Source organism: Pollachius pollachius (assembly GCF_949987615.1).
Source record: "Pollachius pollachius genome assembly, chromosome: 7".
Taxonomy (NCBI): domain Eukaryota; kingdom Metazoa; phylum Chordata; class Actinopteri; order Gadiformes; family Gadidae; genus Pollachius; species Pollachius pollachius.
In genome coordinates this window covers 12,976,344-12,994,125 of record NC_136940.1, presented here as the reverse complement: position 1 = coordinate 12,994,125, position 17,782 = coordinate 12,976,344, and the positions used below count along the sequence as shown (strand labels likewise).

At 42.2% G+C, this 17,782-nt stretch overlaps 1 protein-coding gene across 2 annotated transcripts in view; it reads right to left on the bottom strand.

Moving 5' to 3' along the window:
• Positions 1-17,782, bottom strand: part of col24a1 (collagen type XXIV alpha 1 chain) — a 187,719-nt gene that overhangs the window by 63,999 nt on the left and 105,938 nt on the right. For both annotated transcript variants that reach the window (XM_079740272.1, XM_079740273.1), the window contains 12 exons: positions 17,716-17,769; positions 17,344-17,388; positions 13,944-13,988; positions 11,614-11,667; positions 10,805-10,858; positions 10,482-10,535; positions 10,115-10,168; positions 9,149-9,202; positions 8,438-8,545; positions 7,278-7,331; positions 7,001-7,108; positions 6,646-6,699 (listed from right to left, as the gene is read on the bottom strand). In XM_079740272.1, the coding sequence (XP_079596398.1) occupies positions 6,646-6,699; positions 7,001-7,108; positions 7,278-7,331; positions 8,438-8,545; positions 9,149-9,202; positions 10,115-10,168; positions 10,482-10,535; positions 10,805-10,858; positions 11,614-11,667; positions 13,944-13,988; positions 17,344-17,388; positions 17,716-17,769 (738 nt within the window). The remainder of the gene's footprint in view (positions 1-6,645; positions 6,700-7,000; positions 7,109-7,277; positions 7,332-8,437; positions 8,546-9,148; positions 9,203-10,114; positions 10,169-10,481; positions 10,536-10,804; positions 10,859-11,613; positions 11,668-13,943; positions 13,989-17,343; positions 17,389-17,715; positions 17,770-17,782) is intronic.

Sequence of the window (17,782 nt, the reverse complement as noted above, 5' to 3'; positions counted from 1 at the left end):
ATCATCTTACCTCCACATCAGACGGTTAACAGACTAAATGTGCTCCAACATCGTGTAGAAAGTAAATTGTTCTGGATGCAAGATAGGGTCCTACATCTGTGTCTCTGCACTGAATGATGAGCATCTCATACCCTTTGGTTGTGGCCTCTCTCGATGGCGGCGCCTGCTCTCTCTATGGCGGCGCACGTAGTGGCTCAGTGCTTTCCCTGGCGGTACTTTTTACGCATGTGTGTGTACATGTTTTGGATCCGGTCTACATTCTGTGCGGAAAACAACTACAGCCGGAAAGATCTCCTGAAGCTTCTGCTGCACTGAACTGATGTTTTTGCACTGAACAAGGACTGCACTTAATTTCGTTGTATATGCAGTGTTTCCCATACATAGACCACTCAACCAATCAACACGAACGCCACAAATTGATTCCGATTTTTTTAAAATTTTACATAAATTATCGTTCCGTTCATTCATCTCCACATAGCACTCTCTCCCTATCATTCTCGTTCACACGTGAACACGCACACAAACACTCACACAGAGACAAACGCGCATAGATGCCAGCGGGTACACTTATGGGGCTTTTCCACCAGCGGGTACGCTTCGGACCCTGCACGCCTCAGCCCAGTATTGAGGGTGCGGTATAGCCCAGCTCAGTTAAGGCTAGCGTTTCCACCGCCGAAACTACCCTTATGGTAGTGTAACGGGTACAAATATAGACTCCGCCTTTAAGACACATCACGTGCACCGGAGAGGAAAACAGGCGGGAAGAGAGTGAGGGAGCCCGGCGGTGTGCACGGCGAGGTGGTGCGGTTGTATGCTGGTTTTTCCATTTTGTTTTTTTTGTTAGGTCTAGTACCAAGTTAAGGGTTAGGTTTTGCGTCGGCTCGGTTGCTGAGAGTGGTGCGGCGGTTTTGGGTGTTTCGTTAGTGAGCCTGGACGTCGGTGAAAGTGACGGGGAAAAGAGACCCTCCGTGTGATGTCCAACGTGGTTGCCTAGAGCTGCCCGAAAGCTGGGGACGTTTCAGGAGAAGTTTTCCCTTGCAGCCATCGCACATCACGAAGTGCGTTCTCTGCTGCGGTATCGTAACCCCTGCACCCCACCTAACCATTTACACTGAAACAGAAGACACACACACCGTGCGCAGCCCGAACAGAACTGTGACTGAACAAACTAACACACACGCACGCACCCACACACATATCCACACGCACTGCGCTGGAAGGAACATTGCACCGCTGTGCATTCTGTGCACATACCCCTGTTCAGGACTGAAGAGCAAGTGTCTTTCTTGCCCAAGTATTATAATTGTTATTGTATATATAAAGTGTTATAATTGGATTGTGATTGTGATGGTGATTCGAACGTTAAATGCACGTCGGGTGATTTAACATTGAAATGTGATTAATGTTTTCCTGGTTTAAATATTACTGTTGATTGGAACCAATGTATGTATACTGTGTTGAACAAGTGTCTTTTGAACCATTTCTCTGAAGTAAGCTGTGTTTCATGTTAAGTAAACATCAGAGGTAAAGGACAGACATTTTCTATTTTATTTACTTTGTATTGGGCTACTTATCTGGGGGTAAGGGCGCTTCACCTGTTTAGCCAAACCTTAGTAAAGTAGGGGGGGGGAGGTGTCAGGTCGCAAACACTGCACACACACTTTAGGCGATCCCTCAGGACATCCTGAATCCTACTTCTCCCCTGTCTAGTAAGCTAACGTGGATCTAGACGTCTAAACAGCGCACAACGTGTTCACTCACCTGGACATTGAAGCCATAGGCATTGGGTGTGGGGGACCTAGATCCTGTCCCACTCAGTCCTCTCCAGACCAAGAACTGTGTTACCCCTACAAGGCAGCGGCAATAATCCCGACCGTCACAGTAGGGCGGGGTTTAATCCGGAAAGTGTCGCGCAAAAGTTTGACGTCGTTCTTGGACGTCCTACATTGTTGCTCCCTTATTGTGTCACGTTCTTCTTTTTCCTTGGATTTAATAGCAGGTGTTGGGAAAAATAGTCTGCCTAGTTACTTGAACAGATAAACTGAGACGGAGAGGAGATAAAATATCGGCACGAGGGCCTCCGATTTATTTAGTAAGGTGAAAAAGGTTATACTGAGCTATAGAGCGTAAGAGATCGATCGAACGAAAATGCCTAAGTCCCTAACAGCGCTGAGGTCGTCCGGAGCTTCGCCTCTGTAGAGGTTCTGCTTCAAATAAGCGTGATGTCCTTCAGAGTGTATCAGTCTTATGTGTTTTCTTCTAGCGAATTGTGTGTTGCGAGTTGTGGGAGTCAAGGCTGGTGTGGGGGTTTCTCGAGAACGCCTGCCTGGCCTTGAGCACCCCGGGCTGTGGCCGAGTGTTATCAGCAGATAGATTCGAATGAGTGTGTGCATTGTGTGAGCATCTGACGGCCTATTGTTGGGACATGTCTTCACTATGGGCCTTAACGTGTGCCTATATCTGTACTGTATATGTGGTGTGTTTGTTAGGTTATTTTGGCCATCACAGGCTACACTGGGTCGGGCTGCTACACTGAGGTCACAATGCTTACGTAGCTGCCACGGCTATAGCCATCCGGCTTAAACCCCGCCCTACCATGAGAGTACTTTTGGCGGTGGAAACACGAGCCATAACTGAGCTGGGCTATACCGCACCCTCACTACTGGGCTGATGCGTGCTGGGTCCGAAGTGTACCCTCTGGTGGAAAAGCGCCATTATAAACAGCTGATTCGCCCGCTCCTCCTCTCAACGCGCCTATCAAAGGCGCGTTGAGAAAAGCAGAAGCACAGGGATATTTGGCACAGAGAAGACGATCTGCGACATCTGGAGTATACCAAAGTTTAGTATGATATACTGTGCTCAAACACACCTGCCCAAAATTATTGTTAACTCAGAAAATAATTTTTAGCCTTATGAACTCAACGTTTTTGATATTGAACATCCCGCACCCTAAGTCAGCTTAGACAACGTTGGTAACGCAGCAAACGATGCAATTAATATTAAATCAGTTGAGATTGGGTACCCCCAGCTCGTTCTGCTGGGGATTTGAATTTGCTCTGCAGCAGGGGCTGAAGAGGAGCAATACATTTCTTTCTGTTTCCGATCCGCTTTTACTGGAGCCAATCACCAAGCTGGCTTTTTCCCCCCGGGAGCGCTATTGGCTGGTTTAACACAATGACGACAGGGAAGCGATTGTTGCGATCGAAGAGGTCGTTGGTCCCATTGGTTGAAGGACTATTATTATTTTTATAATTATATTTATATTGTTACATTATACTATTTATTTTGTTTTACCAAAAAGGTGAAATACCAGAACAGGTTGATATTGGTTGAGGTAGATCTTGAATTTGAAACAATAATCTCTGAATTTGTTGTTTTTTGCAATTCATTCCTTGAATGTCACAGAATCTAAAGATTGCCACTAAATCTACAAAAAATGTGGTAAAAACTAAACTTCTAAGTAATTCTCAACATGAAACTTAAAAGACAGGTCTTCCTCCAATTTAAAGTCCAGGTATTTGTATGAGCAAACTAATTATACTGGCCTGCCATGTAATGTATGGAGTTGGGGCAAGGAATGAAACCAGGTAAGGTTCTGGTAAAAATGTTTTTAGTTGTCTTCTCTTAAAGAACTTACTTTAATGAATTAAGATTGAGCTGAATAATTTCAAATGCTTTTTGTAGCTTTACATAGTAGGTGACATAGATAAGCATACAGGAGTATATTTAACATGGCAGATTCAAAAAGGGTGTGTTTGAATGCCGCCCGCTGCACACACTCTGCATACAACCCAATGACCGACTCCACCGACCGCCACGGCACTGTGACACTCGATTCCCCCACCGGCGCCAGGGGGGCACTACATATTACTACCTGGTCGGTGGGAAACACTGATTTGTTTCATTGACAAAAAATATATTATATTATATTCTATATTCTATTATATCAATAGCATGTAGCAATATGCGGGTATCCACTTCTTCATGTGCAGTACGTACGACAGGGGGCAGCACACAGTTCCTTTTGGAGAAGCCCAACTATTGTAACCTCTCTGCCACTGTCCATGGATACAATGATGTGACGGAAAATATCCCTGTCAGGCTTCACACACTTGGCAAATTTCCAAATTTGCTATCTGTTCTGTAAAGATTTGAGAATGTTTGGAGTTTTCTCTTAGTGAGGCTGTTATGGAAGTTTGTGTTCATTGTGCTCATTCTTTTTTTCTCCAGCTCAGTTACCATTTGTTTCCCGGGCTCTGCATTATGTGTTAGGTCATTGGAAGACATGGTATTTCTGGAATTGGTCTACAAGTTGAATGACATCATCATGATCCCTTCTGAGTCTTGATGGAAGGCAGTCTTTGTGCTTGTCTTCATAATCTTCTCCATCATGTGTCAGTCCAAACAGGGATCTAGTGTCTGGTGCTAAAGACACACGTTCATTGTACGTGATGGCCCAATGATTTCTAGCTGTCCCATTTCGAGTGATGCCTACCAATCCTCTAGCAACCTTCCTGTTGTGTTGATGTGCTCGAGGCAAAGATCAAAAGCCACCTTGCCTCTTTGGCTACAAAATCACCATCTAGGAATCCCTGAGAGACCCGCGGTGCCGTTTGTGGAAGATGTTCCATGTCTGCTATGAATACAGCACCCCATCTTGTGTAGTGGGTGTGATCATATGCAGCAAACCAGGGGATCGTGGTCTTGAAGGCTGACATGTAAAGCTTCCAGTCACCACATTTAAGTGCCAGTGTGAATACCAGGAGAATAGACACAAGGTCCATGTATTGTCACCAGAAGGTAAATGTTGGTTTGTCTTCATTAGCCTTGTCAAACTCAGCAAGGAGATCCTGAACCTCTCCGACTTTCATAACAAGATTTTTATAGCATGCTGCAGCTGCCTCGATTTCTCCACATGGTATGTGTTCTGAGAGTGTATCTGCCAACTCGAAGCAACTTTTGACTATTGTTCTATCATTGTCATCTACCCATTACAGAAAAGTTGGCCACAATATTCTCCACAGTGCTTAAAAGGCAAGTTTGTGTGCACGGGCAACACGGTTCCATTACTTTCTCTTCATGATGTTTTCAGCTGTGTTCTTTCCGAACACCACTTTCCTCAAGAATGTCCATCAGTCTAGAATCTGCAAGATGCTGGCCAATGACCTTTGAATAGATCCTCTGCACATGAAAGCCACCCAAGAGAATAATAATATCCTCACACTCATTTTGGTGGTGCCATTGAAAAATCTTGGTTTTGCAGTAGAGCTGTGCTTCAAAGGTTATAATTGTGTTCCTTTGGCCCAGTTTTGTTGTCATTTTGCGGAAGTTCTGTAACACTGCCACATTATGTCATACTCATGTGCTGGAGAATATATTTGAAATCGCACATCATTCCAGCTATTGTTTTTGGGTGATCTGATTTTTACATAAGCTGGTTGAAGCCACTACATGATGGAACAACCTGATCATCTGTCTTCTGTATGAATTAAACATTTTTCCCAATCAATATCTCTTGCTATTTGTTTTTCTTTGGACGCTAAGCTTACAGCTCCCTCTGGATCCATGTTAGCTCATCTGAAAGGCAAAGAAATGTTTCACTACACTAGCCTAATTGGTTTCTGAGTGGATCACTACAATGTTATCTGACATAAGCTGAGCTTGGCTATCTAACAAACTGGTTAACACTTTTAGCTAGCAGACTGTAAAATAGGCTGCTGTGCAGCAAATAAATGATAAACATAAAATTTCCATTATACATCTGAACAACAATTAATTTACCTATTAGTAAGTAACCTAGTGATTATGAAAGTACAATAGTCTAGCTATCTGTCTGGAAATTATAGCTAGTTGGATAACAGTTTAGCCTACCTGTTTCTGGCAACATTTTATGGTAGAATCTTGAGGCAAATGTTTTTATAGACAAATAGAAGTTAATCTGTTGAGTGAAATTCTCTTGTTTATAAAGTTTTGTTCAGACTTTTGACACCTGCTGTGATCATCTTCACTGGATCTGCTGCCTCAGGCCAAATCACATCTGTACTGACACAACAGTGCCCCTTGTGGTGTGATACTCTTGTGGTATTTATTGAGTATTATTTTTTAAGATCATGCTTTGATTTGCCCAAATTTAATGGAGGTAACATGGAAGAAAGAGTAAGCACTTAAAAAAAAGAAGAAGATTTTACCACGTTTAAGAATATGGTGTTAAAATGGACACAAATTAAAGGACACAAAGTTTTTCTATCAGTTTTGACCCCCTGACTAATATATTGGATTTCAATTGATGGCTAGCTGCGCAATTTCAGAACCTGTCTAGATCGCAAGCGGAGGTGAGTGGAAAATCACAGCTGATTTGCATATTGACATAGACAATGTCAACAACTAACCAGGTTCTAAACAAACCGGCAAATTGTTTAAGGGCATACCGGATTTTCACATGTGTTCTCCCTTTAGATACCATTTGTGATGAATGGACATTAAAGCTCCAAAATCAAATCCACATGACTAGTTTTTTTCATTGTATGAAATTTGATTTACTACAGTGTGCGTGATTTGGTTAAATCAGTGAATGTTTATGTGTATGTGTGCGACTATTACGTAAGCATGATTCCAGGTTGAAATCAAATTGAAGTATCCACTCACTGTGTATCCTGGCACTCCCAGCTGGCCCTCCGGACCCATGACACCTAGCTGACCCTGCGAGCGGGGCGAGGAAATGCACAAAACTGACTCATTAATCCTGGCTCTCCTTGTTTTCTTGCCTTTTTTCTTTACTTCTACACTCCCTTGGCTAAATATAACAATAATAAATATAACAATAAAAATAATGAGAGGCAGTTGTGCAGATACCGGACACATAGCAGAATTGCTGCTGCTGTCTGCTGAATATGGGGGATCTTCCTAGATATGAGGCTTCTACCACTCTCTCTTTTCTCTGTTTCTAAATCTAAATATTTAATTTTTAGAAGATTATTTGTCATTAGTAAGTGGCACTTACTGGTGGTCCTCTGGTCCCCCTTGCCCCCTTCAGCCCAGCCCCGCCTGGCTGGCCGATGTCCCCGGCTGAGCCCATTTCTCCAGCCATACCTGGGGGTCCCATCTCTCCCTGAAATCACACAAGAAGAGGAGAAAACCTTGAAAACATAAAGGATTCAAAGGTATATCTAAAAACACACACACACACACACACACACACACACTCATTAATCTAACAATTACGTTATGAAATTTGCTAACCAAAAAAATAATCATTAAAATGATGAGGGTGTGTTTACCTTCTTTCCATTTCTTCCTCGATTTCCCGTTGGTCCCAGTTTTCCCTCCAGACCCTGCGTGACAAAGTCATCCTCATTATAATCAGGTAGAAACTGTTTTAACAAGGGAGGAGGGTTACTCCACGGATAGAATCTGTTTTAACAAGGGAGGATTACTCCACAGGTGAAAACAGTTTTAACAAGGGAGGAGGATTACTCCACAGATAGAAACAGTTTTAACAAGGGAGGATTACTCCATAGATATAATCTATTTTAACAAGAGAAGAGGACTACCTCACATGTTTAGCTTCAGGGCTACTCTGTACTTTTAAGATGAAGGCATGCATGTGTCTCTCAAACATCAATCAAGCATCATCCCTTGGCTCTAGAACATTCCATAAGAAATACAACAGTTTGTTTTGCCAACAATTTAGGACCATGGCAAATTTATGGTGTGACTTTTAACATATCCTTCTACAAGGGATATGTTGAAAGTAACCTTGAATTAATTCCATAGAATACTTTTAACCATTACTTCTTATGTTGACTAATCCTTGTCATTGCAGCGGTTAATATGCCACTTCTAAACCATGGCCCCAAGCTACTATATCCCTCACCCCATTGACCCTTGGCCAGTTCTAGTCCCCAAACTAAAACGGAAGAACTGCCTGATTACAAACAAATGTTAACTTAGAGGATGATTGCTTGACATGTGTCAAACAGAGGTTAGCACTTTGTGCAGTGCCAGTGAGAGGGGCAGCAGCAGTTTGCTTTGGGGAAGACTGACCCCTACTGGAGCACATGGGCACTATCACTTTAAAATGAATGAACTTTAGACAATTGATTTGCTGCTTTGGCAGGAATGTGAATTCTCGCGAATGTGATGAATTTCTGATGATCCATCATGATTTAAAGGCTCTCGCAGCAATAGTTACTGTTAATTAATCTGTCAAACTGGTATTGCTGGCTGGCTGGCACGCGCTATGCAATGCATATCTATTTTCGTGGCTGTGTTAAATGCGTCTGCGCAAGCCCCTTTTTCAAAGCCAGAAAAAATACATTTAAAGTTAGTTTGTTGCATTTCATTGAATTGCAATTCCTAACTAGAAAAATCCATGTTCATGATATAGATGTGAAGAAGTGTAATGGAGAGACGTTTAAGTCAAAGTGAATAAACCCACTCTAAATCCCTGTTTTCCAGGGCCTCCAGCACGTCCTGGGGGCCCGGGGTCTCCCTCAACCCCTCTGTCCCCTGGTTTCCCCATGGGCCCTGCATCGCCTTGTTCACCCTGAGGAGAGGGTGAAGGTGAGGGAATAAGGTGACCACGAAAATGGATGGATAGAGATACAAAATAAACCAACTGTGAAGACAAACAGTGTCAAAGAGATGCCTTTATGAGAACCACTGGTAAGGTCAAACTCAGAATTAAAAATGTAATATTTGTTATAAAGTACTTCAACAGTCGTTATATCATCACAAGTATATATCATTTTTCAATAACAACTGTTCAGGTGATTCGAACAAAGCAAGAAGTGTTATTACAATGCCAGTAATTTAGCAGAAATACAATCAGACTAAAACTGAAGGTAGCAAATATTCAGAATCTATATTGTGTGGAATCAATTCTCAAGTAAGTCATAACATGCCATGTTCATGTAATCATACTGAATGGACCATCTTGGTTCTGAACCCTAGCGGCTGGCATTTATAACCAAGATGGCCACAAGGGGAATCTACCAGAATCTGTTTGTACAGTGATTAATTTACTTTTTTGATTTCTCAGTGTGCCTTAATTTAAACCTGACACACTAGCATGAACTTCATATAATCCCCCAATTTATTCTTAGATCCTCATCACAACAGAAACCAAATGACCGTTTGTAATATTTACCTTGGCTCCATCTTTCCCTTGAGGGCCATCTTCACTTGGGGCCCCGGGGGGACCCTAAGACACAGGAGAAATAAGACCTGTTTCTTGATTTCTTGATGGCAACTGTTGATGCTACAATGCTATTCACTGAATATTTGGTTTAAACCCTTTTTGGGCATTTGCATGGAGTTATTATAAATATGCGGTTCTTATCCAATAAAATCCAAGAAGATCATGACACTCAACCAGACATTATTTAGCCCATATATTCATTCCACCAATACCCAAAATGAATGACATTCTTAGCTGGATCCTCAACAAAATATCATAAACTTAATCTCCATATTATAGGTTATGAAGAAGCCTTCCAGTACATATACAACATAACACATCCAGAAGGAGAAAGCAAATTTATAAATCAGGAGCAGAAGAAACTTTGGCATCACCATATCCTGTTAGGGTGTTCCAAAGTCGAGCATTCTGTGCCACAGAAGCTGCAAAAATTACAAGATTATTGCTCTTGTTTTAAATTTTGCAATCGTAGCATCAGGAATTTAAAAAATGTCAATTCTTAGGCGTTTTTAATCCCCCATAGGTAGATAGTTGTTTTAGTCATAGCGAAGAATTGCTTTTGATGGGAGAACACTCTTGTCTGAGATTGTGTTAACAAGGATAAATATTAATGACCATTTCTTCTAACTCCGCAAATGGGGGAGAACAGAGAGAGACAGCCAGATTGAAGAAGCCCTAGCATGCAGAAACAAATGTGAGAGAAAAGGTTATAGACAGAATGGAGAGAGGGGAAGAGAGAGAGGAAGAAAGAGTGTGATAGATAGATAGATAGATAGATAGATAGATAGATAGATAGATAGATAGATAGATAGATAGATAGATAGATAGATAGATAGATAGATAGATAGATAGATAGATAGATAGATAGAGAAATAAAAGGTGGGATTCCACATAGGGATGAAGTGGACTGTTCACCCGTATTCCATCCTGGCCGTCCTCCCCCTCGGCTCCAGGAGTACCGGCAGCTCCCTGTAGGAACAACACAGCACTGATCACCAGCTCACAACACACAAAATGATGCACACATATGTGTGTACACACTCAAACACATTATAAACAAAGAGGAAAAACACACACACACACACACACACACACACACATATAAGCTAACCGTGAAGATGTCCATTTAACCAAAGACTTCATAGTCCCACACTCAGAGGGACAGTTGACCCCTGAAGTCAGGATTCATTCAATGCATACTCATGAGTCTCCAGACTCTTAATCCTGCCTTTTCATTTAATGGACTGTCCCGGTAGCTTGGATCAGATGGGCACTCACTGACCTTAAATCCCGGCTCTCCGATGGGCCCTGGCTCCCCCTCCCCACCGGGGCACCCCTGGAGACACAATGACAGAGAAACACAGTGCTCATGTTGTGTTTTTTTCATAAAAAGGTTTTCTATTAATCACCAAACAGCAAATACAAAAGGACAAACATTGAGGGAGTTGAGAGTAAAGACCAGCAAAAGACAAAAAAGGTTAATGGATTGGTAAGTATTGGATTTGTTACAAATGACATGGAAGGTCTGCTGGATTGTGTGGAGTTGCTCTCTCTGAGTCTGTGCTAATACATAAATACAAATAATAGGGAAAGATAAGATATTACCTCAAGTCCTGGCTCTCCATCAGGTCCTGTGTCCCCTTGAGGTCCCTTGGGGCCCTGAAAGATAAGAGACTAACATTGAGACCAATACCTGAGCACTTTCTTATATTTTTCCCATTTTCTAAAGCTTTGAATTGTTAAACTTTTTTTTTTTTAAATTACTTCAGACTTGAGTGTTTTAAAAAGAAAAACGAACGTGTGATTTGACAATGACAACCTTGGCAATTGGCCACTGTTGTTGGCCACATTTGTTCTGTATATAATCAGATTGTTTGTAACTCCTGAATAAAAATCACTCCGGCATTGACGCGTCCCCTTTAATACGCTCTTGCTCAGGTCAAGAATAACTTCAAAAAGTGAATGTGTAGGTGCTGAGCACCGCAGTTCCCCCAGAGCTGTTTGGACTATGCTCTATGGAGGATTACAGTCAGTAACGGTCTGAAGGGGGCAGTAAGTGCCACTTACTGATGACAAATCATCTTCTTCAAATTAAATCTGTTGATGAGAAACAGAGATAAGGGAGAGACTGGTAGAAGCCTCATATCTAGGAAGATCCCCCTCATTCAGCAGACAGCAGGAGCAATTCCACTATATGTCCAGTATCTGCATGAATGCCTCTTTCTATATTATTGTTATATATAGCCAAGAAAGTGGAAAAGTAATGAAAAAAGGCAAGATCATTGTCTCCTAAATTATCCTTGGACAGACAGAGGCAGAGGGCATCCCGGGCTCCTCACATGGTGTGTGTTATGCAGCCATTGAACAAGGGTTCCAAACAATATTGGTGAGCTGCTGCTTCAAAGAAGACTTACGGGTTCACCCATTGGCCCCTGTGCTCCAGCGCTGCCTTGTATTCCAGCCTTTCCCTGTTGGAACAAAAACACAGACAAAAAGGTTCCTTTTTATCATAACCATTTCATTAGAAAATTTAGTACAAGAAACCGATAAAAAATAAATATCCCAAATCAAAACGAGCAAATGTTTTAGTAAGAAATGTTGTGACTTCAACTTTTGGAGAGCAAGAAAAGTGATGAGTCTGGGTAATTATATAATCCCCTGTGTTGGAAGACACTGACACATGAGCCCAGTTGTGATTGTTGTTATAGTATTAAATCTCTTGGTTTATTTTCAAACCGTCGCCGTTTCAAAAGTGTATAAAGGGCATCTTCTTCTTTGATGTTGTTTGTCAAATCTATTACCTGGGTAGGATGTTAAGGAATAGGCATGGTTAATTGGCCTTTCTGTCATATGTAATCACTTGGCTATGCTTGATGAAACGACTGTGTTGCTAAGTGTTGAAAAGGTAGCTCTCTTCTTTGATACTAAAAAGTGTATTTTTAGGTGAGAGGTTTGGAAACGGCCCTATGGCCCCATAGTTGGACAAGCTTTTTCAGGCACAGTTACTAACTTGTGCTTCACCTTAATGTATAACCCTCTGAACATTTATCAAATATATTTAAATATATTTAAAACATTATATTCATAAATATAAACAAAATAAATGCCAGCAAATAAAACCCATTTGACAATGTGACTCAGAAAAGGACAGTTATTTACAATTATTTAACATGCAAAATCGTCAATAGTTGTGAGGGGAGACATTCATTATGCCTGAATGCGTTAAAACTGTGAAAAATATGCAGATTTATGTTATGACTTTTCCCCACAACCGTCACCAGGTCGCTTTGAGAAGGTCAACAATGTGTTGCTTTACAGTAAATGATTGCAAAAATACAACAAAAATTTAACAGAAAATGACTAGTATCAATATGAGTTGACCTGCAAGTCAAACGCCTTCACTTAGTGATAGGACATGTCTGTACCTAGGAAATATCCCCTCTGTGTGTGTGTGGGGGTTTGTGCGTAAGTAAGTGTGTTGAAGGTCTGTGGAAAAACAAGTGCACAGCGAGGCATGTAGTTGCCAACAGGCCCTGGGTTTATTGTCGTTTGCTTGGTTAAGCACGGCTCCACAAAATAATGCTGATGCGTCAAGGCCGATATGTTGGAAGAGCAGAGGAACGGCAGCTCATTAATCAGCATGAGACTGAAATAACCTGCAGGATATTGAAGCTCTCGAGGAATAGCATGTTAACAGAGATGACATAGAATGCAGTCGTAAGGGGGTGGATTGAATCCATCACTTTCTTTGACAAAAATATACGAATCATACAATCTGCTGCTGCATATTTGAAGATCTGGCATATGACAGCCCTGTCATATTCAATGTTTCCCTCACTTGTTAAACATGAATTACTAAAACTCCTCCGTTAAAACATAGCTCAACGTATCCCTTTATCATCTCCTTAATGACAAAAACTGACGAAAGACACTTGCTTCGACATTGTTGCCCAGAAACGAGTATGTGGAATAGAGATTTGTTTTGTCTTTGTTGCAAAATTTGTTTATACAAGAACAACTACACAAAATGGATGATGGATAACAGAAATCTCTTATTTACTTCTTATTATACCGTTAAAGGATAATTTGAGGATTTGTTAACCAGGACCCCATTTACAAATAATTTTGCGTCTGAGGGACTGATGTGAACGAATACTTCTGAAATAGCTCCAGTATTAAGCGAGTGCTTTGAGATGAATGTTTACATACGTTTTCACATTTTCATAACAAGGTATTTGGTAGGTGTGTAGTGGCTACATCCCTCTGTGATAAAATGTTGTTTTTTTTACATTTAGATTAAGTCTAGATTCTGTTATCAATCACCTTTAATTACTAAATAAATATTTAATAGATTAACTCATTTATTGAATTGGTTTAATTGAATTACTTTACTCAAAAGTTTTTGCACAAAAGGTGAACAGTTTGACCATATACATACAGTATATATTCAACCAGGATGCAGCAACACATGCATATTGTGACGCATACACTGAAATAATTACAGGTCACAGCACAGGGCTCCTCCTTTGCTTTAAACTCAAGACTTCCTCTCTAATAAGGTTTACTGGCCTCCTCTGCATGTAATTAGCAGGTGACACGACAGGAGAGGAGGGTGTTCACTCTATTCCTTGTCATGCTGTTTACTGCCAAGAGGTGTATAGCTTTCACCCCACCCATCATCCATGTAAACAACAGCTTTAAAAAGGTAATGTAGGGGAAAGTAAAAGTTAAATATATCACTCACCAGTTTTCCTGGAAGGCCTCTCTCGCCTGGGCTGCCTGCCTTGCCCTGTTAAAAATAATATGTTATAAAATGAATAAAAAACATAGAGATTAAATATCAATCTATAGTATGGTTCAGGTAGATTTTCTTCAGACCTGGCCAGGGTCAGGCCAATCACAACCCTTTTTCTAATATTTGGCAGCTTAGATACGATCACTTTACAGAGGAGTGCTTTTATGTAGTAAAGTCAAATCATTAAAACACATACTACACGTCCAAAAATATACTTAATAACTATTTCCAAGTGCTTTACTACGCACTGTTGATAACTTTGTACTGCACTATACTATGTCAAAAGAGATGCTCCAAGAACACTACACTAATTGGTCCAGGTGTTTAGCGCCATGCTTTAATAAACAAAACCCATATAATCCAATCACAGTCCAACAAGTAAAAACCTGGTTCGCATTTTACCCAAAAAGGATCCACCGGTTAGTTTCATTTTAAATCCATGCTCTAAGCCACTACTTTTATTGGCTTGTCTAGTGAATACAATTCTAGCCTTTGCAAGGAGAGGATGAAACAGTCAAACCCTAGACAGTAGCCGCTGTAACATGTTTGTGTATTAAGTGGGAAAAGGGATATGATACAAAGCCCTTTACACCTTAAAAACCCCAGCAAAAATAGTGTGTATACGGTTTGTATTAGGGCAACGTCCAGACAAACTGATTTGTGCGTGGTAATAGTTACATTTATATTTGTCTTTAAGAAGGTTGTCTCATATCTGGCTGTAGGTGAGTCTTGTAGTGAAACTAAGAACTCTAGTGTTTAGCATTACAATTGGTTGTACTAACTTTAGCCCTATTGCCGCTGTGTTGGTTTTGGCAGCTGTCATTATTTTTAGTAAGAGGTCGTTGAGGCTAGTTTCAATAATAGGCGTGATTGGTGGGCGGAGCTACGGCGGCTTGAGCTACCTTGTGCATATAAAGGCTAGCTATTATTAGCGTCAGGACCCTGCAAACGAAGACTTGGGAAACAAAGACTAAGGGAGTCTCTCTGTGGGAGTCCCGGGAAACAAAACAAAGACTAAGGGAGTCTCTCTGTGGGATTCCCGGGAAACAAAGACTAAAGGAGTCTCTCTGTAGGAGTCCCTCGAGGAAGACCAGGGTAGCCACCCTATTGTAGCTATGTGTCGTACTTCACTCATCGTCAGGATTTCTACTCATAGACGACGCCACCATAGATCCTCTGCTCGGAGCAGCAACCCATCCAATCTGTGCCATCCACCGACCCTTGCCTACACTGACCTTGAAGTGATTGGAGGACTCTGGAACTGCCAATCAGCGGTCAAGAAGGCAGACTCCATTTCGGCCTATGCATCCCTCATGACCCTCCACTTCCTGGCCCTGACAGAGACTTGGATCACTCCAGAGAACTCTGCTACTCCTGCTGCCCTCTCCACCGTCTACTCATTCTCACACACCACAAGACCATCAGGCATTGTTCCAGCGTCTTTCAGGCCAGAATAAAGCCTCTCCTCAAAAAACCAACCCTTGATACCACCAACTGACCGTTATCTCTTCTTTCATTCCTCTCTAAAACTGGAACGTGCCATCCCTAACCAACTGTCCTCCTATCTCTCATCTACCAACCTGATTGTCCCTCAACAGTCAGGCTTCAAGAAGGCACACTCCACTGAGACGGCTCTCCTCGCGGTGACTGAGTCCCTCCGTGCTGCCAGAGCCTCGTCCCTCTCATCGGTTCTCATTCTCCTCGACCTGTCCGCAGTATTTGACACTGTGAACCACCAGATCCCCCTTGGCACTCTCGCTGAACTTGGCATTGCTGAATCTGCCCTTTCCTGGTTCACATCCTACCTGAAGAATCACCCTTATCAGGTAAAATGGAATGACTCCTTGTCCAAACCTTGCACGCTTGAAACTGGTGTCCCTCAATTCTCGGTACTGGGGCCTCTTCTGTTCTCCCTCTATACCAGATCTCTGGGCTCTGTAATAACATTACACGGCTTTTCCTATCACTGCTATGCAGACGACACTCAGCTATTTCTCTCTTTCCCCTCATCTGACAAAGCCCTGATAGCAACACGCATATCTGAATGTCTGGCAGCACGGAGGGACTTGGACAACTGCCTATCACCTGAGGCTTAACCTCAACAAGACTGAGCTCCTCCTAATGCCAGGGAAAGATTGCCCACACATGGACTTACTGGTCACTGTTGAGAACATCACTGTATCTCCTTCTCCAACTGCCAGAAACCTCGGTGTGGTACTGGACAATCAGTTATGCTGCACCGCAAACATCACTGTGGTGGCCCGATCCTGCAGATTTGCACTTTACAACATCCGCAGGATCCGGCCCTTCCTCACAAGGGAAGCAGCTCAGCTTCTAGTCCAATCACTGGTCATCTCCCGCCTCGACTACTGCAACTCGCTCCTGGCTGGACTCCCTGCCTCTGCGATTAAATCTTTGCAGCGCATCCAGAATGGGGAAGCGCGCCTCGTGTATAAACTACCGAAGTTCTCCCATGTGACCCCCCTCTTCCGGGACCTCCACTGGCTCCCTGTAGTAGCCCGCATCAAATTCAAGATGATGGTACTGGCATACAAGGCAGTCGATGGAACTGCCCCTGCCTACCTCCAAGCATTGGTAAAGCCACACACCCCAGCTCGATCCCTCGACTCAACTACCTCAGCTGGACGTCTGGTACCGCCATCGCTAAGAGCAAGCAAAGGTCGATCAACAAAGTCACAACTTTCTCTGTTTTGAGACCTCAGTGGTGGAACGAGCTCCCTGCCGATGTCCGGATTGCAGAGTCGCTCACCAGCTTCTGCAAAAGACTCAAAACTCACCTGTTCAGAGTTCACCTCGACTCTGCATAGCTACCCAGCCCCTTCCGGCCACCATTGTATGTTGTACATCCTGCCACTTAATGTACGCACTTATTGTACGCACTTAATCTACATTGCACTTATTCATAGTACTTAATTGTGTAACATCTGTAGTAGCTGCTAGCATTGCTGTACACAGGGAATGGGTTAGCCTAGCGATTGTTAGTACTTGCACTTGGTTCTATGAACATCTTTACTGTACTGACAGCGATATATTGTTTCACTTCTTATGACACAAGTACTTATTGTAAGTCGCTTTGGATAAAAGCATCTGCTAAATGCCCTAAATGTAAATGCAATAGTGGCTCAGAGATGTGGTCGGCAGTTTAGTAGAGATGGGATATTTCTCTCTTTGGATCAATGAGGTGAATCCCACAGTCAGTAACAGCCAATTTTTTTTAGCATTTGGATACATAGAGAAGGCTTTCAAAAAACAGGCTGTTAGCAGTGCATCAGCACAAATTTAAATTCTTTGTTTTCACCACACTCCACAGAAAAAGGTATACTCTCACTTTGAATCCGGGTTCTCTGTTCTTCCCGATATCACCAGGTTCACCCTGCAAACACACACCAAAGGCACATATAACTGGACTGATAGTGATCACTTATGCAATGCTATATTGTGGTGTTATTACATTACCGGAGAATGAGGGAATGAGATTTTAGTAGTCTCACTCCTCGCTCAAACTGTAATAACCCGTCATGGTAATTCAATCCTGATATAATGTGGCAGAATTATGGTGGCAGAAACACATCGATCAAACTGACAAAGGCGTTTTTTCAATTTTGCAAGATGTTTTGGATATGCAGATCATTCGTCAAAAAATGAACTGCAAAAAAAAAAACAAGAAACAAAAAGGTTAATTGAGAATGCATATGAATACCTTTGGGCCCTCAGGTCCTGGGTCTCCAAGAGGGCCATCTGGACCCAGGGGCCCCTAGGAGACAAAT